Source organism: Triplophysa dalaica, chromosome 8 (assembly GCF_015846415.1).
Source record: "Triplophysa dalaica isolate WHDGS20190420 chromosome 8, ASM1584641v1, whole genome shotgun sequence".
Lineage (NCBI taxonomy): Eukaryota > Metazoa > Chordata > Actinopteri > Cypriniformes > Nemacheilidae > Triplophysa > Triplophysa dalaica.
The window spans coordinates 22,937,664-22,964,729 of record NC_079549.1 but is presented as its reverse complement, the minus strand read 5'-3'; the positions used below and the strand labels follow the sequence as shown (position 1 = coordinate 22,964,729).

The 27,066-nt window shown below is 37.9% G+C and overlaps 1 protein-coding gene across 2 annotated transcripts in view; it reads left to right on the top strand.

Annotated features, from left to right (window-relative positions):
• The window catches only part of LOC130427177 (RNA-binding motif, single-stranded-interacting protein 1), a 36,662-nt gene extending 10,568 nt beyond the window's left edge, over positions 1–26,094 (top strand). For both annotated transcript variants that reach the window (XM_056754311.1, XM_056754312.1), the window contains exons 2-14: positions 2,055–2,233; positions 7,367–7,425; positions 10,197–10,288; positions 14,820–14,977; positions 16,612–16,691; positions 17,306–17,421; positions 18,540–18,589; positions 19,490–19,577; positions 19,866–19,916; positions 20,658–20,768; positions 21,605–21,685; positions 22,373–22,451; positions 22,576–26,094. In XM_056754311.1, the coding sequence (XP_056610289.1) occupies positions 2,055–2,233; positions 7,367–7,425; positions 10,197–10,288; positions 14,820–14,977; positions 16,612–16,691; positions 17,306–17,421; positions 18,540–18,589; positions 19,490–19,577; positions 19,866–19,916; positions 20,658–20,768; positions 21,605–21,685; positions 22,373–22,444 (1,137 nt within the window). In that variant the 3' untranslated portion in view covers positions 22,445–22,451; positions 22,576–26,094. The remainder of the gene's footprint in view (positions 1–2,054; positions 2,234–7,366; positions 7,426–10,196; positions 10,289–14,819; positions 14,978–16,611; positions 16,692–17,305; positions 17,422–18,539; positions 18,590–19,489; positions 19,578–19,865; positions 19,917–20,657; positions 20,769–21,604; positions 21,686–22,372; positions 22,452–22,575) is intronic.
• The last annotated feature ends 972 nt before the right edge of the window (positions 26,095–27,066 follow it).

Here is a 27,066-nt window from a genome sequence, read left to right as displayed (position 1 = left end):
CTTGAGCGGGAAGACCTCCACAGCTCCAAACATCTGTGTCCATACAAGCAGAACGGAAGTGAGATGTCTTTGCCACACAAGAGTTCTTTTATGGTAGGAAGAATCAAGCCAGCGAATCATTGACCTCAACAGATACGCAGCCTGTTCGGAAATTCCCCAAAGACTTTAAATGGCGTTGGGCTTGTGGTCCGCTGAAGTGCTTCTGATAAAATAAGAGTTTTTATATTTGTAGCAGTCAGGCACAGAAGACATTTTGTGTTAGAAATAAACAAAAATGCTGTAACTCGTATATGTTCTTGATGTTCTGTTTACGCACATGCATTGGTTAAAAGAGACATATAAAAGCCATGTTTAAGATAATATGTAAAAATATGCCTAGTTCATTGCACAGAAAGAGATTATGTTCATGACCAAGTCCATTTCAACGTAAATCAATGGATGTATCAATCATTTGCACAGAAATTCATTGGCTTGTTTTTCCTGCATGAGGCCTGTTGTATGAGCAGTTCATGAGAATGTGTTATATAAAGTAATAAAGCTTTACTCAAACTGTCATATACTGAAATATTCCATGTCTGAGCTTATTGGTCCTTGAGGCCAATTTCCCATGAGGAGAGAGAAATGTGAAAATTTTAAGGCTCCAAGTCAAATGAGCAGTGCTTGCATAATGGATGTTGCAAATTGAACTGCTTGCTGCTAGGCAACCATACATCCCATACATCCCATAATTACACAAAATGCAATTAGCCCTCATGCATGCAAAGTTCAACACTGGAATAAAAAGTTCCCCTAATCCTTTAGTTACACTGTATACCTAATGATGCTTTTGAAATGGTTGTAGAGTAAATGTTTAGGAGAGCTCGGTTATTCTACAGAATTATAGATTCTGCACTCAAATTTTACCAGCATTAAATATCGAGATTCAATTGAGGGCTCGGACATATCCAGCCTGTCTTACAGCGAAGGTGACATGTCCAAAATGAATCTCTTACAAAAAGTGTTCAGAAATAGCTCACTCTTCGGGCTTTATGCGCCACATACACTTCCTTAAGATTCTCGATGCGTCCTCTCCGTCAGCTGTGCTCCTGGGTTAGAGACTCTAGGCCCCTGTGGACCCACTTTATGCTGACAGCTGCTTTCTGTAGGAGCTGTGGCTGCACTGCAGATATGGATCAAAGCGCAGCCAGATATTCATCCTTACAGTGGACAGATACCTACCTCTGACAAATATGGCAGAACGTAGAAGATCCTTTGTACGCACACTTGCTTCTGGGCCAGATTTATCAGAGCTACATCATTCTTTGCTTGTTTTGTTTGTGCTATTTTGAAGCATTGTGTGTAAGCAAGGCTCTTGGTGTTTGTTCTTTTAGATTATAATTGATATTTAATATCAAGAGGTACTAAGAACTTGCGTTACGTGTATGATGTGCCGTATTGGTAGGCTGTTGTTCGATTCATTCTTTGCTGTCAATGTTAAATGCGAGGTATAACTAAAGCTAAATTGCCGGTTCCAGACCTGTACTTCTTAATCCTTATGATAAATGCTGCTGTGTAAAGGGGATTAACTGTCTCTGTGACACTCCTCGTTCAGATCCTGTAATCTCACGACTGTAAATAGTTGGGTAACTCATGTTCCCTGTTTACCCAGGACAATCCCAGTTTCACACGGCATGTCCTAATGCCATAACAACTCACCTGGTTTTAGCTATTAGCTTTAGTCACTTAAAGAAGTACGTAATCAAGTCCATTTCCTTATATATTTGAATATTTCAAATGTTAAGTCATCGTTTAAAAAAAAAAAAAAAGGTTGATATTGCACGGTCACTTTAAATGAAATTAAAATCATTTACATGTGGAAAGGTCAAATGTTAATGTTTTTTTGCAACACAATGTCCCTGATTTAGTAACACTTGTAGACTAATTTAGATTTTTGAAAATGCTTAGTTTTTTGTGTATCAACTTCCTCTCTTCCATCGAGCATATCACTGTTTACTTTTTATTTGGTTGTTTTGTTTAACATTGTCCGACTGACCTTATCTTGTGTCTTCCTGTAGCCCCCTGTTGGCCCTACTTCCTACCCAATGGCTCCGCCCAGTCCTGGAACCAACAGCACCAATCACAGCAGCAGTAGCAGCAGCACAGCCGGATGGGAACAGCTCAGCAAAACGAACCTTTACATTCGAGGGTTGCAACCGTCAACCACCGACCATGACCTGGTCAAGCTCTGCCAACCGTGAGTACCATTCATTACTGGAGATATTGATTTATCCCCTTTACCTTCAGATTGCTAAAGGATGTGTGTGTGTGCGCGCACATGCGTGCGCTTCACGAATTAAAGGATTAGTTCACCCAAAAATGAAAATTCTCTCATCATTGATTCACACCCACAATCTGAGCTGATATCTATTTTGTAATGATTTATCTGAAACTCCAAAACAAAATAATCTAAAACACCTCCCATTTTTTGCTTCTCTGCAATTGCTGGTACTGTTCATTTGTATACTGTTAAGTCATATTATGGATGAATACATCAATTCATCTTTAAAACAATATGAAGAAAGTCAATGCGGACAGATTCTGTAAAAAATAAAACACCATCATGTCTCGACATAAAGGACTGCCCGATGGCCAGGTGCCAGCATGCGAGATCCTCGGGCCAGTTGAGCGAAATGTCACTTGCCTGATCAGCCCAGTGCTGTATCGTCATGGAAATTTATAATTTGTACGTTTTTAAGACTTGCCTATTTAAATATTTCCAAGAAGATGCAAAAGAGGACTGGAGTCGTTCTCACATGCTGTTTGAGATACGCACACAGCCGGAATCCTGCATCAGGCAACGCGCAAAATACTGAATTGAGTTTTCTTTCCCGTCTACTTAATCTGACATACCCACACAAAATTATGCCAATATTACCATATTTTTATCATAGTTGATTACTTACTGATTAGTTGTCTTCAACAATAGTTGAAATTATGAGTTATTGGCTAATAGTTTTTATGGTATCATAGCCTTATTTCTTAAAATGACATAGGTAGAAAAGCAAACAAATAAATAACTAGATATTAATTAACACTTTTTTTGTTGTGGGGCCAGTGAAAATTTTGGCAGGGCCAAAAAAAATCCTTAGCATTGAGGCCTGAACATTACACATTGCTTTATGCGCTATATTCAAAGACGTCTGAAGCCACAATATGATTTTGTTTGAAGCACAGACTAGAGGAGGGTAAACTGATAAAGCCCTTCATTTTTGGGTGAATTTTCCTATTAGAAAACACAAGAGTTAGATGTAAAGCTGTGAGAGGTTGTTATTGGCTGTGCTGAACAGCAGGGCCGTGCCGCTCTCATTCTCTGGATGTGTCTCATTAAACCAAGTTCTGCTGCGAAGATCGATTACCATGTCCACTGGATCAAGACTCACATTGTTGCTTACAGGGTCACACTCGCGGTCCGTTTTCAGTTTCTTTATGAAAGCATGTGTAGTTTATGGATTGATTAATGATGTAGAGTCAGCTTGGGCAGATCTAAGGTCAGTCTGATACGATTGGAAATTTAGACTGTGTTTTAATGTCTTAAGTCAAGGGTCCTGTTTTGTGTGCAGTATATATTAACAGGTTTTGCGTCATAGTCATAATCATAGTCACAGCTGTTGATAGAGTAAACAATTCGTCACAATCTATTTTAACCCTTCACTATGGTACAAGGTGATGTTACGTGCTAATTAGCATGTTTGTGACGTCATCGCAACGTACATGCGTCTGCTCTCTGAACTTGAATACCCAATAATGTCCAAGTAGTTAACATATTTAATGTTTCTGTTGTCAGACATAAAATAATAATTACAGACAAAAGTTACTGTTCATGAGTAAAGCAAACATCATTGGTTTTAGTATTGTAATCCCAGCTTGACTCTGTCTGAATAAACTTTCATATTTCAGGCACTCTCTATGGAAAAGATAGAGATACTCCCATCTGTGATGAGAGCTATCAATAAAACATGAAGCGTATGCCGGAGCACTTTGAGTCTATTGGGTCATTTTAAGCGATTTTCGAACAGAATCACAGAATCGCCCTCAGAGGTCTCCAGTGAGTGAAGATAGTGAAGAGATTGACAGATTGCACTGCATCGCCACAGTGAAAAATGACTCTTCAGAACGTTACAAACCATGTGAGAAAGTAAAAGCTATTCATGACGGCAAGTGGAGATTTGCTTTGGTATGAGAAATTTTATCATATGGTAACTATCACGATAGAAATATTTTTGTTAGCGTAATTTAGACCACTGATAGCCACATATCTACCAGATTATAAACAGTACATCAAGGTCCAAGGGTTGACACATTTCTGCCGTCATAATGTCCAGCAGTACCTTTCAAGGACAAAGATGCAACGTAAGAGATGGATCATTTCACCAAACCACAAGGTTTGTTGTGGCACCTCACTGTAGAGAACAGGTTCGATCAGAGAACTGAATTATCGTGTTACTGAATCGCTGATGGCGTCTGGATGAGAGACCACTGAGGTGACTTTGAAATCTCATTTTCCTCCTCCGAGCCCGACATTCAACTTCCTCCTACACAAACAGGCACACACACATACAAATGTTGACTTTGCTGCTCATTCGGTCTCTCTATTCATTAGGAAAACACTCACAGTCTGTTAAGGGGCAGAAGGCTGAATTTCCATTTGTCATTGTCACGTCACAGAAAGCATGTAGTCTGTTTGTCTCTTTTAGTTGTGCTGGGTGTTAGGATGCCAACTAGTAGAGATTCTGCTATAGCATTTAAACCACGGTAGATATATTTTACACAGCTATTAGTGGTTACGTGTTTTACATTATTTGCAGTACATGGATTAAATTTACGAGGGAACACTGTGTAATGTGGAAACATATGAAGAGTTTGTTCCAAATTGAGAGAACTCTTTTTAAAAATAAATTAAAAAAAGGGTTTTATCATGTTATCATGTTTTATTGTGTTAGTTAGATGCTTTAAACAGAGTTATCTCATTTTGGAATTAAACTCCTCATATATACATATATCCGTGTATCAGCTGTATTACAATAACTTCAAATGGGATTTATCAGATTTTACATGTTGAACTATTCATGTATTATTCTTACTCTCACTTAGTTTGATCAACATATCATTTACTTTTATCCACTTTGTGAATGCCTGGCGTAGATGTTAGATGTGTGTCCTGCGATGTGAAGAACACCACAGTTTATCTGTGGACTCTGTGACAGTTTCACGGTCTGGATTACTGTTGGGTTTTAAACGCAAGGGACTCAGTCATGTGATGATCATCTCACCCCCATGCTGTATTTAGCCTAATAACATCCTAAGCCTAAAGCTATTTGTCCTTTGACCTTTCCAGGGCACTTCTCTAGGAATCATATCAGGGCAGAGATAGAAAGGGCTTGCTGATGTGCCTCCATATTGTCATTGCAGTGGAAAAACAAAACAGCTTTAATGGATTTTGTTTCTTGGAACCGAAGCTGAGGCTTAGCTCAAATTTGGTGATTATTTCAGGAAATGCAAGTTTAGTGTTGATACATTCATCAGGGTGTGGTTTCCTGTTGTTAAAAAGTTTTAATTTCATTCTGCTCGGTTGATGTTTGCTAAAGAAGATACTTTAAAAATGTCCTCTATACTCGTAAAAAACATCTAGTAGATGTCGGTATATGTTTCCAGGAAATCAGACGAAATGCCTTGCAAAACCCTTTCTCAGTCTTTTTCTGAATTTAACAGCTGTAATAAGTAAAGAAAAAATCATTTCAAATATTTTGAAGATTAGGCCTATGTTTTTTATACACTTCACACTATCACGTTCGCGAATAACGCCAATCTAAAAATTTTGGTGAGCTGTTCTTTAAGCTGGCTCATGAAGCATCGTCCTGCACTCCTACTATAGAGATCAATACATGGCTGCTTGATGGGTAACCTGAGCTGTAGGCAGACTCTATAATGGGATCAGGACTGGGCTTGAAATGGCAGGTGAAACGGCAGTCACATTGTTGTGAGCCTCCCTCCTTTCCGGAGCGATATTCTATCCGTCTCCCTGCCTTCTCTGCATCGTCTGGCCAATGCAATTCAATTGTAATAGATTTTCAGCGAAAGCTAATGGAGAAGCAGTCTTATAGGACGTGTTTTTCCTTCTGATGGCCTCATCGTTTTCCAGTAAACCAGACGGTGTGGCACATAAAATGAGCCGTAAACGCCATGGTGCTGTTCTCTCTATGTCTTTTCATAACATATTTGCTCTGTCTGGAAATCTTATTTGTGTTTCATTCAGTTCGCGATTACTTTTTCTTTAAAGTCGCCATTAAACGGAAGTAGCGATTTTCTTTTTTCTGTACCGTGACATATACCCGAGGGAATCGACTTCTGAAATGAGAAAAAAAATGTTGGGCGGGACTTGATTTCATCCACCGACAACTGATTGGATCGTTAAAAGGTGAAAGATTCGAACGCCATTCCTCATGACCAGAAGTGAAGAGGGGCGTTGAGTGCAAAGAAATTAAAAAACATAATGATGTGCACAGATAAGTAATTTATAATGAATACTTCACCACTGTGTAAAACAATTAGAAAGATCATTTTTAATTTAATGCCAACTTTAAGATGATGTCTCTAAAGACCTTAGCCTTTGTAGATAGATTTGTAACTGATTCTCTCTGTCCTTAGCTACAGAACGCAATGAGGGAATTACTTTCCTTTTTTACCACACAACATGCCCAAGCTTTTGATTGAGGCACGGCTTCCATAAGCTGCTCAGGTCGAGGGCGATGAGGGAGAAGGGGAGTTAGCAGTCCAGATCCTCGTAATTGATTAATATTGGGTCAATCGGTGGAAAACCCTTCATCCCCAGGAGAAGGAGAACATGAGGTCAACACGGTCCCAAGGAGACCGGCCCGAGCTTTAGCAATCATCTGCGTTCATTTTTGGTTATTATTTGAACAAGCTTAATGACCCTTTTTTGTCTGCTCATGCAGTCGCAGCTTGTGAGGTCACACTGGTCCCGTTCGGCCTTTCCTCTTGAGGTCAGAGGTCATGTTTTCATCCACATGTGGCCTGCAGCATTCCACTGCAGTTTTTATAGCCTCCTCATAAATCAATCACATTGCCCTCACATTTCCTCCACAGATTCACAGTTCATTTCAAGCTTCGCAGTAGAGAGAAAATGTTGTCCTTTCCAAGACATAATTTTTATCAAGAATTAAGATAAATAATATTTCAGGAGGACCGTAACCTACAACGTAATGTTTTAAATGTGTAATATCATCAACTCTGAAAAGCTGGCTCGTGTGTGTGGGTGTTTGTGTAAATATTTAACAATTCTTAAAACATTTGTCTGTTTCTTTAACAGGTATGGAAAAATTGTATCAACCAAGGCCATCTTAGACAAGACCACAAACAAATGCAAAGGTAGGTGTATGTTCTGTTTCTTTTTTAGTATAGTTTAGAATCAATTTTTTTCATATTTTACTTTAGTATGTGTTTCAATTTAATACTCAGACAGATGAGATGATTTCCTGTGAATCGTGACACTGAACAGAACTGCACACCAGCGATAAGTGAAACAAATTCCAGACATTTATATTATGTTTGGCTGTGGTGTAGGAAGAATTTGTTTGCGTCATGCTAGCGTCACTGTGTTTATTAAAGGGATACTTCACCCAAATCAGAGCTGTTCCAAATCTGTATACATTTTTTGTTCTGATGAACACAGAGAAAGATATTTAGAAGAATGTTTATAACCAGACAGATTTTGCCCCCCATTGACTACCATAGTAGGAAAACACAATGCTGGTCAAAAGTGTCTTATAACTGTTTACTGTCCTACATTCTTCAAAATGTCTTCTTTTACGTTCAACAGAATAAAAAAAATGTCCCTACTATGGGACATGTATGACAAAGGCACGTGCATGAGATTTTTCTCATAGTATGCATTTGTATTGCGATTTTTACTGGTCAAACAGGTATAATGTGGTTATCTGGTTTTGTGAGCAATGCATGTGACACTCAGCTTTTTATTTACTTGATTGTTGTGCACAAATTCAATACACACTAATAGACAGCAGCATTTACCTTCTTTAAAAGCATATAAAATGCTAGTAGGAGACTTCTGTGAACGTTTCTTAGTCATGCTATGTGGTTGTTAAAGGGATAATTCACCCCAAAAGTCCTGTTTGCTTTCCAACTTTGTTCAAAATATTTTATTTTGTGTTCCGTGGAAGAAAGTGGGTGACCTGCATTGCGTCATCGAACAGCTATGCCGGTGTCTGTGTATCCGGAAGCACATATTCAGTCTGTCTGGTGCTGGTTTCCAGACCTCCTTTGATGTCTTGAGTGAGATGTCTGCACAGCGTCACGCTAGTTTTCATCAGTATTTTACCATTTTCCCGTAAAAAGAACAGAAAATGTTGTACACAAAACAATGTGTACAATAATAAAACCTATTTTTAGAGAGTTTTTTCTCCTATTCTTGGCACTTCGGTCTACTTTTTTGTGAATAGATTTGAATTTTTTTTGAGTAATTTAAACAAAGATATATTCTCTTAAAGGGTCTTGCTTATCATGTTCAGTTTTTCTTTGCATTAAATGTAAATGTTTTAAGAAGGTTCAGTTAATTACAGACGAAAATAGATCAAAGAGTGAGTTTTAGCATTGTTGGGTTTGTTCCAGGGAAGGTTTTGATCCTGAGGGACTGTAAGGTCAGTGTATCTGGCTCTGTTCCTGGGCCTGGCACCTCAGGGCCTGCGTGGCGTAGTCAAAGCGCTCTGGATTATTTATGGGCCGAGTAATTTCAGCCAAGACAGAGGAGAGCGTTTGTGGATCAGCTACACAACTTAGATTCCTGGAGTTCAGCACCGTCAGCCCAGCATGAATGTCACCAGAAGCCAAATAGAAAATGTTAAGCGAAATATTGGAAACACGCAGAAATGCAAATATTCTACTTGTGATAGAAGACACAACCCACAGTCAAACCAGCTGAACCTAACTTTCACTTTCACATAAAACTGCTAAACTCTCAAGCTGGGTGGTGTTTGGACGTTCGCCATATATTTGTGATGATTTAGCTGGTAGTGTGAAATGAAGCAATATTTTGTTTATTTTAATACTCCTTTTATGTGGTGAACGTGTTTCTTGAAAAGTATTTTGATTCCACAACCTCCTGTGAGAGTGTTTTTTATAGCGTCTCTTATTTAAACCTCAGTTCATCATTGAAATATGTTATAAGATTTACTTGAAAAATGGAGAGAATTGAATTAGAGAATCAGAGACTGTGTCGTACAATTCTGCACCAGTTTCGATCTGCTATCTCAGCAGCAGCTATCAAATGTTTGTAATGGCAACTCCCTCTATTTTAGACATACTTTGTGAACATATTTCTGTCTTGTGCGTCACACGTGTATTGTGGCTATAAATCAGGATGTTTTAAACTGTTGTGGTTTGCCCTGTTGGTTGATTAAATATAGCAACAGGCTGCGGCAGAGGAGCATGAAAGGAGAGTCTAATCTGATATTGGATCAGCTTCCGTGTAGGTTTAATTGTTCGTGTTAAAGGAAGCAAACGCTGATAGTGGTCCTGTTCTTTCACTCTGGGCTCTTTGATATATAACTGACCCCACGCTTTGTTTTACAGGTTAAGATAAGATTCACTCTAGGCCCCTGAACCAGAACCCCACCCTGTAAATAGGCCATGCCCACAACCACTTGCGTTTCTACACTACACACGTGATGCTTTCTAAATACACGTGCTCATTTATGCATTGACAATTGCGTGTTTGTGCGTCAGCTACACAGAAAAACTGGCAAGGTCAAAGCTACATAAATGTTTTGGTATCTTTTATGATCATCTAAGATAAGAGCATTTCAAAATGTTCTGGATTTAATCGTTTTCTTGTAAAGGTTATGTCACATTAGGGTGAGTGCTGTGCTCGTCTGCCTTTTAATGTACAGATAAGCCACAACAGATGTATTATATAAATCTAAAAGTTTTTTTTAAATAAAGATTTTTTCATGGGTTTTATTGGGGAGGATCTCAGGAAAGTACATGAGTATTGTACTTGAGTACACTTGAGTTTCACTCAGTCATTTTAGGAAAATGTGTTTTGTTGACCTCAGGGTGTGTCATGAGAGCATGTTGTTCTTTTGATGGTGTATGTAAGTATTTTTTTTTTTTTTTTTTCATAGGTTATGGCTTTGTGGACTTCGACAGCCCCGCCGCCGCTCAAAAGGCTGTCAGTGCGCTCAAGACCACTGGAGTACAGGCTCAGATGGCAAAGGTAAGAGTCGACTGAACGCACATTTCACATTGTGATTGCACAGTCAGTTTGATTGTGACTGTGTTATGTTTGTCAGTCACAGCATCACATGTGAACTGTCACAAGCTGACAACAAAGTGTAAAGATACACTTGAACTTGAAAAAAGTAAAGAGAAAGAAACTGTCAAAAATATTTTAGGGTCACCTGAAATTTAAGCAAATATAATTGCTTGAAATAAATTTGACCAATGAAAATTATTCGTTTAAATGTATGTTTATTTTTTAACTTCAATTAATATTTTGTTCAGGTACAGTAATAATAATTTGGGAGCTTCATTTTCTTCATGAAAAATGTACTTTTGTTTGTTGTTTTCATGAGATTTGCTTGCATACATGTCGAAATTTGAACAAGTATTGCGTTGTCTGGCTCCGCAGCACCCGGCGAATGAGATCAAGGTGGTTTACATTCCTGCTCTAAAGAAAAGGAAGTAAATACTGTTCGTTGTCATGGCAACAGCTTTTGAAACCTCCAGGCCTGAAAAATGTGAGACTCGGTCAAGGTGTGTTTCATTCCACACCCTAGTTGTCTGTGACGTGAGTCGGTGTATTAGGCTCACTAGTTTAGGCGCAAAATGGCCTTGATCCACTAATTGGGACACGGTTGGGTTCATTTCCTGTGACACATTACAGGGTAATGCGTACAAGTCAACGTGTTGAGTCTGAATTGACCATATTTCAAACATATTTTGTGGTATATTTCCTAGTGAATGAAGTTTGGTCGGAGTATATTTCATACTTTTCAAAGTGCACTAGCGCAAAGATGACCTCAAAGCAAATACACATGGACTAAAAGTCAAAAAGCTTTAATTTGATTTCATGTGGCTCTTCAAGTCAGCTCTTTTGGTGACCTCTGTTAACAAAGTTTTCAACACCTTGTTTCATTTCCTGTTTTGTTTGAGCATGTTTAGTTGAATGTATCTTGAGTTTAATCATGAATTTTGTTACAGAAGGGAGATTGTTGTAAATTTGGCACACTGTCATGTTAAATGTGGTCATTTCCTTAAAAACACTTAAAAACACTTTTCATGCACTTTTGCATTTCATGCAAAATGTATTATGTCGCAGTAAAACTAAGCCAATCTAGGTGTTTTATTTAAACAGCTTTGGTTGGCATTCTCTGGTCTTATACTTTATTACTAAAAGTTTCATAAATAGTGTTTGAAATACATTTGCAGAACTTAAAGATTGAATGAATGGTTGTGTTACGATACGGTTTTATATTGAGAGTATTTCCATGTGGCTGAAGAGCGTGCTCTCTAGAGAATTTTTCAAAAGCACAACAATGTTAATTGTATATGGCTCCTCTATATGCGAATAGTTTACAAATTATTAAAATTGACCTGTATTAATTTCATTTGTGGATCACTGGTTTCAATACAGCAAGAGTGAATGAGGACTGATGCCAATAATGTGTGGTCGTGAGACATGCCAAAATCAATAGCTTGTGTGAAGACAATATACAGTTTTTGTTTTGAGAATTGCATCGGATATTCTGTGAATAATGAGTTTGCTTTTCTTTATGCCCTAGTGACAGAGCTTTTGGCACCACACGAGTCATATGGACTCAATGTATGATTTTTTTATAATTTTGGAGCTATTCGGCCCCCGTCCAGATCCCCTTTTATATTAGGAAAGAGAGGAGTTTTTCCTGATTTAATTAACTTTTCGTACCACAAATGAAAGAAAGTTCTGTAGGTTTGATACATTTTCTTTAAACGCCTAGACTGGATTGCAAGTTTTATATTGATCCGTTTACTGCAAATGTGTCGTGGTGCTGTGAATGTACAGAAATCGGACCGAACCGACGTAAATCATGTTGGGATTTGTGTTTTCTGTGTGAGGCGTTGGTTTTTCATACACTCATTCTGTGGCCTCCACATCTAGGCATGTCCTTGGATGCATATATCTTTCACCTTGTTGATGATATTAACAGATGTGTGGACATCAATATCTCAGACAGGACGTCCCTACAGTCCCCTGGTGACACCTGACCCCTGATCTCGCAGTCTGGCTGTGTTTGTAATGAAACACTAGCTCTTAGTGCTTACTGAAGACTGACAGCTTACTGTTTTAAATGGAAGTGTGTGAAATAGAATGCATTATCATGCTTCATAGTATGCTATAGTGTTGTAAAATGGCCGCATCGTGGTGCATGTTAACTTGCATGCGGTTATCTTATTGGAAATCACTTGTTAAGCATTTTAAGTTAAACGAATTTTGTGTAAAAAAAACTGGCATTGCAATCAAAGGATAAGATTTATTTAGTCTTCTCTGTACATATGCAGAGGCATGTTTTTCTTCACACATATGTACAATATATTCTCTTCTCTCACTTTCTCATATAGGGCATCTTTGTCGGTGTTGTTTTAGCCAAGTCTCGTGATAGTAAAATGTTAGCAGCGACACATGATGGAAGCCACCGTCGGCATGTTTTTACTTTTGGGGGAAATCAACCCATGCATGGTTTACCTGTAGTGTTGTTGTCTCAACCTATTAAATTAAAACCAAGGCAAGTAGAACAAATGTTGTCGTGTCCGAACCGCTGACACAAACACACACACTCAAGTTTATTTAGCCAGACTTTTGCTTTCCTAAAGGTCCGTTCACAGCAAGCGTGATGAAGCTAAATGTCAAGACATCTCAAAGTTGAAAAGGTATTCTGGTCTATTGTATTATAAAAAGATACCCGTGTGATATTTCACTTGAGTTTACAAAGATGCAATATTATACGTTGTTTTATTTTTGTGCAAACCTGGCCGACTGTTGTTTACAGCATCTTTAAGTAAAAAGAAAGAAAAAGGGCAGCTGTGATGATAAGGGAAAACACTGGCACTGGAATTAGATTTTGGTTAAGATAAGTTAAGTTAATTAAAAAGCATGGCAGCATTTGAGTTACACCCCTGAAGCGACCCGTGCACATCATGAATCTATTTGCTATTCAAAAACGGCCCTTAAAACACCATGCATTAGATCTGTTTGCTCTGTCCTCCTGCGTTTAAAGGCATTGTCATTCACTATCTCGCATGTGTTATGAGTTTGATAGCTCCTCAGGATCTCCACCCACTCATTTCCTGATCTGACTGTTTACTGTGATGGCCAGTGGCCTTCTGGGTAACAGTGCTCAGCACCAGACCTCCGCCATTATTTCTTCTTTTTTGTGCTCTCTTTGCTGTTCTTCTGTCAGCGTATGAGTTTGTGCCTGTATGTTGTTTTTTTCATCTCTTTCTGCCGGAGATTGAGCTCAGTTGGATGTTAATGAATATTAATGTAATGGGCCTTTTGTCCCCGGGGAGTGTCTCTCTCTCGGTCTCTCTCTCTCTCGGTCTCTCTGTCTCTCTCTGTCTTTTCTGCTGATGGAAGGGAAACTACAGCAGGAAATGAGTTGACGCTTCAGCTTTGGATGGGGGCCGGCTGAGAGCCGCATGCAAATCAGCTCATCAATATTAATGTTGAGCGTTTATTAGCTTGAGATTCTGGAGATTTTTTTCACTTCAGCCTGTTTAAATTACCTGTACTTTCTTAGTACGCTTTTTCAGCATTTTGAGGAATTTTGTTTCATTATGGACTGGTTCAGCTGTACATGGATAGACAGGTGCACAGGGCCTGTGGTTTCAGAGCCCAGGTGTGTTATTGTTATCTGTTAAGGTGTGTGTACATTGTGAGAGCAGCTCCAGCAGTGTGTGAATAAACTGAATACCGGTTTGATAAGATTTAAGGGTCTGTGGTCTTTTTGCAGGTTTGTAACTCAGGTGTGACCATTTGCACCCATTCAGACTATAGCTGTACACCTGCCGTACCAAATCAAGAGATTATTCTTGTGTAATGTTCTGGGTTCAAGAGAGTTTATGAGGCATAATGTGGAATACCACAGAAAATAATTTTAGGTTTTCTGGTTACAGCAAGGCATTTATGGTGGACGTACACGGGACATTGCGATACCTCACGTTTTAAATGCATATATCCAAATATATACAGATCTTTAACATTGACTATGTTAACATGCACCCTCATAATGCGATTATAATAGCATTGTTTCAAAAATATTAAAACGATAGCCAGTAACACCTACTGTACCCGAGAGCATCGTTTGTGCTGTGTATTATAGCAAATAATCAGACTAATAAAACTTTCATGTAAAGGGGAGCAAAGAGGTGTTCTCATGTCATGTAAACATGTTACTGTGATTATGTCCTTACTCTGACTATTGGAAATTATCGCATTATTGATGCGCATGTTGTGTGTTAACAAAGGGCTAGTGTGATACTGACCTTGTCTGTATGCTGTTATGTCTAATCTTTTAACTTCAATGTCATGACCACGTATCGGGGGTAAAGCTTGTTACTTTGGATACCAGAAAAAGGGATGTTTACTAAGAGCAAACTGCACTCATGTCAGTAACACATAACCCAAAGATTAACCAACCAAAAACAAATTCACACCTTCGAAAGCTTTAGATGTTAGAAATAATTATATTTTTTCTTTCTGTCCACAGCAACAGGAACAGGACCCTACTAACCTGTACATATCAAACCTACCGCTATCCATGGATGAGCAAGAGTTGGAGGGTATACTGAAGTCTTTTGGACAGGTCGTGTCCACACGCATCCTGCGAGATAGCAACGGGGCCAGCCGAGGGGTCGGTTTTGCAAGGTGAGGCTTCCTCTGGGTCCTTTTGTATGATCTTTGATCAACTCATTCAGATCTCATGTTAACCTCGTTCATTCGGTTTATTTCTTGCTCAAACAGCTTGATTTGTACATGTGTCACCTGCCTTTATGTTTTATTACATTATTCTGTCCAGCGCTGTACAGTGCGACATGTATGTCGCACATGATTCAAAGAAACCAGTCTTTGCTACGAGTAAATTTAAAAGTGAAGCACGTGTGCGATAAAGTTTGGTAGGGGCATTAGACGGAGCCGCCTGTTTGTGAGAAGTGAGTTTGTCGTTGTGAGTTAACTAATGACACACAACGATTTATTTTCATTTTAATTCAGTTTTCGTAATTAAAACTTGTTCTCCGGCTGCATCGGGTCTATGATCTAGAGCCCTATGATCTGTGGGAAAATATGGAAGGAATTACGGAACCGGAATTCTACTACGTTATTTAAATATGTCCTCTGCTTGTTCTGCGTGTCTATGAGTTGCACAATTTTACATGTTACAAGCGTGACACTCGTGGATTTGTCTGTTTCTTACTATACGAGGACATGAACACATGAACTTCATCCACAGAGTTTATTTTGAGAGCATTTCACTGTTTGAGTGACGCAAATGTCAAACACTCTAACTCAAGCGTTTTCACGGCAACCCACCAAAATAAAAGTCTTCTTAAATTGAACCATCCATTTGTATAACCTAAATGTCCTTTTTACAAGTTAACTGTCTATTTAAGTGATGTTCTGCACTTTTTTTCAAGATGATAACAGACGTTTACTTGTATACGTAAACTGTTTTGCTACAAAACTTTAAACCACTGGTGCTATGTGCGAACAAAACGTTAACGTACAGCCCTGCTGTCTATTAAATTGTGTAGGAAACTTTTAAGTGTAGGAAATGTATTCTGCAATAAAATAAGGATAGTTTAGTTTAGTAAATGGTGTAGGAAGGTGTGTGTGGGGGTCTGTGTGTGTTTGTATAAGATTTACTGGAAAACCCCTGAAAGCTCAATATTCTGAATGCCAGTCACGTCTGCGTATCTGACAAATTAACACAATAAAGCCAGTAAACTCTTACTGAACTCCTGGTAAATTTACGGCATTTACATGCCTGTAAAAGGGGATACTAACTTGAGAACACTTGAATGAAAAATCCATCAGAAGATTTATCAGTTTTAACAGATTGAACAGTGGGCAAGTTCAACATCCAGAGTTGCCAAATTGATTCAAAATAATACAAGAACTAAAATGCTGTTAGACGTCTAGTTACATAAAGCCCAGACATGTCCAGGCAATCACACTACATAAACACAATGAAGAATGATATCTTATTTTCTGCCTCTGAATACTGTATATAGTTCACCAAATTCTAAATTCTCTTATCATTCATGCACCGTCATGTTGATCAAAACCTGTATTTTTTTTCTTTTGTGTTCTCCAGAATAAAGTCATACCGATTAAAATGACATAACTGTGTGTAAATAGATAATGAGAGAATTTTCATTGTTTCACAGGATTGACAGAAGATACAGATTGTGTTTAAAATGCAGCATTAATACTAACCTGTACTTCTTTTTATAAATATACATTTATGTACACCAATTTATAAACATTGTATGTTTCTTTAGGATGGAGTCTACAGAGAAATGTGAAGCTGTCATCTCACAATTCAATGGGAAATTTCTGAAAACTCCAGCCGGAGTAATGGGTAAGTGTGTGTGTATGTGCCCTAATGTCTTTTTTAACCGTTTGTTTGGGCATAAAGACTTTCGGTTCGAGCACATTCATTCATTTCCTGCTAATGATTCGCCTTGGACGGAGGCTAAATGGAAACAAGCTTTCGGGCACGAGATGGAGGCATTCAGCCGTACCGAACATCTATTGCACTGTAGATAGATGAATTCAGACCTGCTGCATAAATTGTTGAATTGATAAACGCTGTGAGATCATACACAGTGACGATGTATCAGTAAGAGTTTAGTTTGTCATTGTTTCTGTGAGTGTCTGTTTGAGGGGAATATCGGCCTGCGTGGCATCTCTAAGCATTTTAATTGGATTATTAGCCTGAAATAGTCTCAACTGACCATGTCAGAAATGAAAGAAAGGGGATTATAGGAGGACAGCTTCCAAATGAGATGTTGGTTCTCCAGGCACTGTGGGAAAGTCAGGAGGATAGTTTGCACATATTATTTCTCTTGACTCTTTAGAATGAAATTAATCTAAATATAAAAGGAAAAGTATATTATATATATTTCTGATCTTGGGGTTTTAGACATAGTGTTTTGACATATCTCTCTCTCTCTCTTTTTATATTTGTCTCAGCTCCGTCAGAGCCGTTGCTGTGTAAGTTTGCAGATGGAGGACAGAAGAAGCGGCAGAGTCACAATAAATACATTCAGAACGGTCGAGGATGGGCGAGAGACGGCGAGGCGAGACTCGTGAGTGTTGCTCTTTAGCGCTGCGTGTTTCTTCATATCGGCGGCCATATTTTACCTGCCACAGCTCGTTAGCACAGAGACAGCAGGGATCTAACACGGTCTGCTGTCTGTGGGCGTGTGAGTGGGTGTGTTTACACAAGCTACGATTATTCAGTCATGTAGTGTTTGTAACACTGAGTTATACTGAGACGTGCATGTAAACTGTCACCTGGTGTTATCCATCAAGACACAGTTTATGTCTGTTGTGTAAAACCTAGAGAGCTACCTAACTTTCTACTGCATACATAGACAGCTTCATTATAAAAATGATATAGAACATTACATCTGGCCGATCTGTAGTACACTACATTACATAGACATAGACACAACTCCATATGTCACACAAATAGCTCTTATACTAAATATTTAATAGACGTTTGATTTTGCAGTTTTGGGTCTGACGTCACCATGTAGTGCATGTAAAATTGAAAAAATAAGTTATTAAAATTTTAAAATACGACATTTTTACTTTACAATCAACATTACTCTCTTCATCCACTATATTGGATGGATATTTTCACCGAAATGCAAACTCCAGTCACAATGCATTTTAAGATGACTTTCAACAGGATTTAGAATTGAGTTACTGTAATATGTGCAAAACGCACTGTTTTCAGGGTTCACTGTTATGAGACTGTTGTGAAATTATTTCACAATATTCTGTGCTGATCGAAGCACTTATATAGACAGAAATGTAGGATTCTGTGCACGCTAAACACACATCTTCACTCTTTTCCACACACCAGAGCTGAAAGATTTGTTAATGTGCAAATGGCCGTGACAACTTAAAATATTTGGCTGCGAACTTAAAACGAGAAAAACAGCTTGGAATGTTGTAGTTACTTGTAGCTTTGTTTACTTTTGTTTTAAAGTTTTAGGCATTTAACTTTAAATGTAATTGAATACATACCATTTAAAAAACTGTATGTGCTCTCTGGTTGAAATCATGGTTCTTTTGGAAAAAGTAAGGGATTCTATATGTTTGTGTATGTATGTATGTATGTATGTGTGTATGTGTGTGTGTGTGGAGATGGAAACACGGCTCTGACTCATCGGAATGATCTGTTTTTCTCTTACAGACTGGAATGACCCTCACATATGACCCTACCACAGCTGCAATGCAAAATGGGTACGAGACAACTTTAATATAAAATCCACATCAACAGATTTATAATGCTAGTGTCATCATAATACTGCTTATGATGATGATTAATACACAATTTACAAACAGGTGCTTGATGAACAAATGTTCTAGTCTATATCACTGCACATAACCAACCAGAATATATGCTATTGTCATCACTATCTTATATATTGTAAAGATATTTTTTAAAATAGCCTTTATGTTGGGAACACACCTGCTATATCCTTTAATGGACACATGGTGCTTAAAGCCATTTTTCATTAATGTATTTCTATTACTGTATTTATAACTGTATTTTCATGATGTATATCAGGCTGAATATACTCACTTTGCTTCTTTACATGTGTTTGTGTGTTTATCTGTATTCACAATGTACAGCCTTTCTACCTATAGACTTTTATAGACTGTTTTAAAGTGACAACATAAACAAACGTTACTGCACATGCACACGTTCGTGGACTGCTCTTAACTTCCGGTACACATTCACAAACAATAGAGTGCCTGAAAATTATTTCTGATAAAGAGCAACAGGAAGAACCGTTACTTGGCCAAACTTGTATTTTCACTATTTTGAATTTAGACTACGATACCAAGCTCAACCGCTAGATGTCAACGTAGCATACTGTTTCTTTAAATCCAACCAACTTGCAGTTCCCATTCAACAAATTGTTTAATTAATAAAATGAACATACACAAAATTCAACAAGTCAATATAAATTAATATTAACATGAATTAAATAAAATACAAATAGTTATTTTATTAGACACTAGCCGAACACAGACTGGAAGTTAAGTGCAGTCCCGGTGCGTGCGTCTGATGAAATGGTCTATATATATATATTATCTTATTAAATATATCCTTTCATTGACTCTCTGTCTCTGCAGATTCTATCCGACCGCCTACAGTATTGCAAACAGAATGATCACACAGACTCAAATGTCTCCATACATCTCACCTATGTCCACATACCAGGTAACATAACATTCAATTCAAATCACGCTGTTTTAAGGTTTTATCTCAAGGTAATTTGTATCTAAAAATTAAAAATCGGTCCTTGCTTACTCAAATTTTAAATCGGTCCTTGTGAAGAAACCTCTGTCAAGTTCTTTTGTGAAACAGATTGTGATTTTAGACATAATTGTATATTATGTATGTATTATTGTAGTAATAATACTAAATAAAATAACATGAGGGTTTTAAACAACATGAGGGTGAATAAATGACCTCTGTTCCTTGACCTGTATATGTGTTTGTGATTAGGTACAGAATCCATCCTGGGTCACCCATCAGCCATACATCTTACAACATCCGGTAAGTCTTAGTTTCTCTTTGTTCTGTGCTGTGTGTTTGTTTCCTGTTTTTCATGTTAGTCTTCAGCAGTGTTTGTGTGGGAGACATCCTTAACTGAGGAAATACCAGACATTAAAAAGGATTTAAGGGAATTTAATTGCCCCAAAAGTGTGGACATATTCTGAAACTGTTTTTTCACTGCAGATAAACAAGACAAGTTTTAGTAACAATTATATTAAAACAAAAATGATTGAAGACCCTTTTGTCTACAAAAATTGTATATCAAACAGGATATTTCTCAGAAACTTTCAAGTTTTGGAAGCATCACACGGTCCATATGGTACAGACATATCAAACCTAGTGAGGTGGTATCTTTGTGTCCGTGTCCGTGTGTGTGTGTGTGTGGGTGCGTGCGTGTCTGTGTGTGTGTGCGTGCGTGCGTTAAATCAGCATCGGCATAAATCTTAAGTATTGTGTATATATAATATATATGAGTATTGACATGTGAAGCGACCAATTAGTTTGTTTTACCCTAATAAGATAAACATTCACACAACCTCCAAAGCATTTTCATATTGGCTTATCTGAAATGGAGGACATCAACATTAGATCAGCTTGAATTTAAGCATATACAGCAATGTTGCAGTTGTTTCTCAAAAAAAAATTGTTAAAGCACCTTTAGTAAAAGTTGTGAATTCATTGGCAACAAACATTTTGAGAACCAACCACTCATTGATTGTAATGGCTCCTGTTCTTTCATAGGGAGCTGTGCTATCGCCCTCCATAGACCCATCCATGTCAATGCAGCCCACGTCCATGATGGGTCCTCTCTCTCAGCAGATGAATCACCTCTCATTGGGCAGCACAGGAGCTGTGAGTATTATCACTCAAGGCTCAACACTCAATGTTTTGTAATGAAGTATAAACTTTATTAATTTCTGTTTTTTATATATATATTTTACTGCTCATTTTATTGATTTTTTTCAGTCAATTTGAATTAACATATACTTTATTGTTTTATATTTCATTCTATTTTTGATCCTTTACTTAGCACCTTATTTTAATTTAACTTTAATGTCGTGAGTTTTTGTCCCAAGGCTGAGCACACACTAACAACTCACGTTTAAAAATGGAAGAAATAGAAATATTGGAAATAAACTATTTTAGCTTAAATTGCATTCCTCTCACAGGATAATGGATCGAATTAATCAAATATATTAGCTATCGGCAATTACTAAATCATGTGAAAATGTAGAACATATTTACCAGTTTTCCACGAAAAATAAAGCTACTAGTTCTTGCAATACAAATAAGAAATAATAACTTTATTGCTGAAATTATATATATATCAATTGTTGGAGTTCATGTGAGACAGATTTTGGCAGCATGTTGTCATCTAGTGGTGAATTATAAATTAAAAGCCAACATATGGAAGAATTTTCTCTGTGAATAGTATAGGACAATTATGTGAGAAACGTAATAATAAAACTTGTGTTAAACTCCCACTCTGCAGCATCAATATTTATGCATACAGAGGGATTCCAAGTCAAGATGATCTTAGCAGAAATACACAAAATAACCTAATAAAAATGCTGACGGGATGAAAATGATTTTGCTTTATTTTTAACAACACAAAAAGCACAACGGCAGTTTGTGTCAGCACATGTTCAGGTTTCATATGACTTTTTCTCTCTCTCTTTGTGTTTTAGTTTATGGCAGCTAGTCCAGCTCTCCAGGGTCAATACATCACCCCATACACACACATGCAGGCTCCTGGAGTCTCTGTCGAGGTGGGTTTTTGTTGATTTTCTTGCGTCTCCAGCCTGAAGTATTTCCTTCTGACAGAAACTCCATAAATGGAGAAGCGTTCAAGAGGAGATGATGCTGTCTGAGCAGCTGCCCTTAAATCTTCTCAAGTGATTCTCATAAACGTGCGGACCAAAAGTCACCCCAAAACCAGAACTGTTATATGTTGCATTTAATGAGGCCTAGTAAATGTTTCTCATTACTGTACTGAAATAAACAACATAGCGTATTTTTGGAAGTGTCTGCTTTCTAGCTGTTTTATGTATTAGAAAAAAATGTTTTTATCAGGTTATTCATGTTTTCGTTCAGCTTTAATCCAACTGTAATCCTCTGTAAACTACAATCATTGTTTAGTTCTTTGATAAAATTTTAAATGCTTTGGATAAAAGTGTCTGCTATATGAATGAATGTAAATGTAATGCTGTTTTAACTTGTTTGTTAATGTTTAACTAAAAACACATATGATGTCACAAACATACAACTACGAACTGTATTTAAATCATTTTTTGTTTACGTAGCATATACATAGGATTTACCTCCCATGAAATGCTTTAGAGTAACCACTAAAAGATCAAACACAAGTCATTTCAATCATTTGCATGATATACGCTCGCTGGCTGCAGTGGTTTGGCGTGTGAATTTGCATCTCAACATTTCTTGACGTGTTTTAGGAGAACAGTCCACAATCCCAGGTGGAATCCAGCAGCGATCATTCACCGTATCCATATCAACAAAACAAGTGATGCAGAGGTACCACAAACCTTCTTTTCATAAAAAAACTTTTTTACACAAGTCCGGACTGCTGGAACATACAGTGAGTGGTGTTCGTATGAAGTGTTCCTCCAAATTTAATCGACTTTCGTTTGCCTCGCAGGATTCTTCAGGACTGTGAGAGAGAGCGACCTCTGAATCAGTAACACCTTCATCTGAGGACCGGCTCCACCCATGAATCAACATTTGCACAGATGCTACAATGAGTTCCTCGGTTTTGTAATAAAACTACTTCAACTATTTTGGTATAGGTTCCATTAGGTGCAAATAAGTGATTTGTTTCATCAAAGGACGCTAGCTCTCAAAGACAAAAACAAAACAATGAAATAGGGGGAAAAGTTTTATTTTAGTAAGGAAACCATGATTATTTTCTACCAAGAAACTTAATGAGATGTCCATTGTAATTCTTTTGTTTCAGATTTGTGTTCTTTCTCTCTGTTTTCTTTTATACTGAAACAGCCGTGTGTTTTAGTTTGTTTTGAGGGACATCCTGAGGCAGACGTGCGAGTGTCGGTGATGTGTTTTCTGTCGTGTGCTACGTCCTGACGGTCTGACCGATCGGTTCGTCTTTTACAATTTGCCTTAAATTTTCCTGTATAGTAGATAAAGAGGAGCGCGAGAGGACGCCAGCTACTGCCTTGTAAATCAGCTGATGAATAGGGCTTTTTTAGCATCTAGCAAATGAAAATTTCCGCTGTGCTTGGACTTTGGTGTTTCGCTTTTTTCTGATCTGCTTTTAGAGTACAATCTGTTTTGAGTGATAAAATCGATGGCGTTTTAATAGGATTTAATGTTTATATAATCAGAGGTAATGATCCTTTGGTTGTTTGAATGTGGTAGAAATTCTGCTGAACGATCACGTTTTTTGAGAAATGCCTTTGTTTTTGTTGACAAAAAAAAATCTTGGTGTTGTAGTTTAGCTTGTACTTGCGTGGACGGGGAATTCCTTTGACTTTTATTCCAGTTGTTGAGGAGGGGGTGCGGCCTGTCAGTCAGACCGGACATCGTGTGATGTATACGTTAAGATGCGGGCGAGCGTTTCTCGTAAACCTCTCATGATGGCTTTTAAGGGAGGGTCTCGGGGGGGGGGGGGCAGGGGGGGTATTGGGGTGAACGTGTAGATTTTAGTGCTCGTTTCTAGGAGATAAATAAAACTCGGCACTTTCCAGTTTACTTCACCAAAGACAGTCGTGCAAAATCAAGGATATGACGTCATTTTCTCTCAAGGCGGGCCATGCTGAGACTTTTTAACTGACGAGATTGCGGTTTGAAGAACGTGCCTTCTTTGTACATATGCATTCAGCTGTCTTTAGTTGTTCAGGTGTCGACGAGGATAGCATGAAGGACGGATCCAGCAAGTGCCACAATCTAATGAAAACATCACTACAGAGTGGAGACATGTGAAACTAGAAGACGCAAAGCGGACAGGGTTGAAGGTATGGCTCTGTTTGGAAACCTAGTGGGCTTCCTTGCTGTCTTCTAAGGCAGCATCCGAACACTCTACGTTGGTAAAAACCCGACCTTATAAACGAGAGGCTCATCCCATGCCTTAACGTTTTTAAAGTAGACAGCACGCATGTAATGCCTTAAAATGCTGTCTATACAGGCCGCTCACTATGTTTTGAAACAGAGCCTTGGAAACAATACACATGTAGATCACAGCAAAAACATCGTTTGACAGGAAAATCCTTTTTTATCACAATATACGTTTAGCAGGACTTTATTGATTAAGTTGTCTTCCAAAAGACTGCGTTTTGACCTGGTGGTCTTGTTGACCATTATCTACCTCAGAGTTTTGTTCTCCTCTGTTTTGATTGGTCGGGCTAGCAGGTTCAGCCCACCCCTCCAGACCAAACGACAGCTCAGGAGCTGTCCAGATACACTTGATTTCTTTCAGGTTTTTTTTTTAATACTTTTATGCTCTTATTCTTCCTCAGACAAACTTTTTTTATTATCGTTATAAGGAACGTTGTGCGTTGAACGTGTTTTAGTCTCGTCTATCATACAGATTCATTGTTTCGAAGGAAAAACTGCTGCTTGTCCATCACAGAATATTCCAGTAGTTCATGAAGTCCATAGCAAAAGAAAGTGAGAATGAGAGAGTGGCAGGTTCATTTGTCTACCCGTGAAAGTTCTGTCGTTATTTTTAGTACCGTGTGTTTTTCCAAATCCATCAACTGTTATTTTTACATTGGAACACAAAAGAGGGGGTGCGTTTTTTCCATGAGCGTACATTTTACACACAAACCTGGCGAATGGCTGAGGCGCTTGTGGAATAGAGCACACTATCACAAGGACCACTTAAAGGGAAAGTTCACCCCAAAATACACATCATTTATTCTTTTTAAAAAGATATTGATTTTCTCCTAAAATGAAAGACACGAAAAGTTTGTTAGGTTAAATAAGTACGTTATTTTGGCGTTCTTGCCTTTATTAGTGAAGAGTAACAGGACCAGAAGTGAAGTGGGTGAGAGAGGGGGTGGGATCGGGAAAGCATCACGACCCGAGACTCGAACTCGGGTCACCCGCAGCACAACAGCGCTATATGTCAGAGCACTTACCACAAGGCTTAAGGCTCTGACTTAAGTAAGTTAAAATAAAGAAGACAAATGTGTAAGTGTTATTGTTTTTCTAAACTAATTTTACTGAAAATGTTTGAGAAAATTTAAATCTGTAAGTGCACATTGAGATATTGTTGATATCTCTTCTGAAACAACAGGACAGGCACTAGATCCTTTTTTCGCATGAGAAGAACTGAGAACCTGGAGACCAGTTGCTTTCCTTCTAGTCTCATTGCTGAAGTGAAGGGGCTCCAGTGTTGTTTGGGTACCAACATTCTTCTAAATATCTTCTTTTGTGTTGTGCAGAAAAAGTCGCACAGGTTTAGAATATCAATGAACTTTCATTTGAGGGTGAACTGTCTCATTAATAGTGCTTTAGGTTTGACAGATGTGTGAAGATTCTCATTTTGTGTTTCACAGTAAAGACACCAGTGTGTGGGTTTGAAATAACAGGTCAGTCATAGACTTCGTGCTCTAGAGACGTTGCTGTTTTTCCATATGCGGTGTTATCCACGGTGCTCAGCTCACAACCGCGTCCGCTTTTGAAGCGTGTGTGTGTGCGCGTGTGTCTGTGGTACCGTCTGAGAGTCACTGTGGAGTTCTTGTGTGGGTCATGCTGCTAGTAACATCTGAATCCAAAGTGCCAATCTGCGTCTGGCTCAAAAGGGTTGGAAAGTACGTGTGCAGAGAGAAATGCTCAAGAATATGAAAAATCATGTACTAGACAGCCATTAAGTTATATGACAAAGTAATAATTTATGAAGAGAGAAGTTTTGTACAGACTGTTTGAAAAATGAAAACGATGAAAAAGATTTTCATAGAGATATCTATAAGAGAGTTAATTTTGTAATTTTTTTCCTGTGTTTGTTTTACACGTGCCACACGCTTGCCAGTGGTAACTTGTATGTTTTGTTTATTAGAAACCTTCCTCTGTATTTTCTTTTTCTTTCTGGAGTGTTTGGTTAAGCCAAAAAACTTTCCCCCTTTGTTTTGAGTAGATAAATAAAGCTTTCTGTTTATTTCTTTGAGGACTTTTGAATAAAAACACAATTTTTGTTTTATTCTTCTTGTCATTCTTTGGAGCATATTGGTGCATCATCCATTACAAAACCTGTTTTTGTCTATCGCTCATGGTATTCTCGTTCTCAGATCTGAAATGAAAACAGGTTTTTGCAAGTGTTTTATTCAAAAATATCCTTATCCAGACATTAAAAAGGATTTAAGGGAATTTAATTGCCCCAAAAGTGTGGACATATTCTGAAACTGTTTTTTCACTGCAGATAAACAAGACAAGTTTTAGTAACAATTATATTAAAACAAAAATTATTGTAGACCCTTTTGTCTACAAAAATTGTTTATCAAACAGGGTATTTCTCAGAAACTTTCAAGTTTTGGAAGCATCACACGGTCCATATGGTACAGACATATCAACCTAGTGAGGTGTTATCTTTGTGTGTGTGTGTGTGTGCGTGCGTGTGGAGTAAGGGATGTGTGTTTGACGCCCAAAGACATAATAAACACATGTCTATGGTGATGCCACCCTACTGGACAGTAACAGCAGCCCAACCATCGGCGTCTGCACATGGTACAGAGTCCGTCTGCAACCACACGTTTACACAGCTAAGCATGAATTACACATAACTAAATTGAAATCAAACCATGACTCTAATAATTTACAGTTAAGCAATTCAACTACAATTGTATTAATGGTATTTCGTATCTCATTTAATCTATTGCTGTGGTATCAACTATGTCCGGTTGACCAGCATCTAAATATCTCTTATAACTAAAACAAACTATAGTTGGTCACTTTCATTTTAGTCAGAAAGTCTCGTCTAAATTGATTATTTTTAGTCAGGTTAATCTATGTTGCAGACTAGAAATACAAATAGATTTAAAACGTGAATGGTCTGAAAACAGGCAACTTTTTCTGTTTCATTTCTTTATCTTGGGTATAGAAAACTGTGTAAAAAGTAATGAGCTATTTTGGTATTGTAGAGTGCCAAAATATGATGTGATGAACAGACACATCT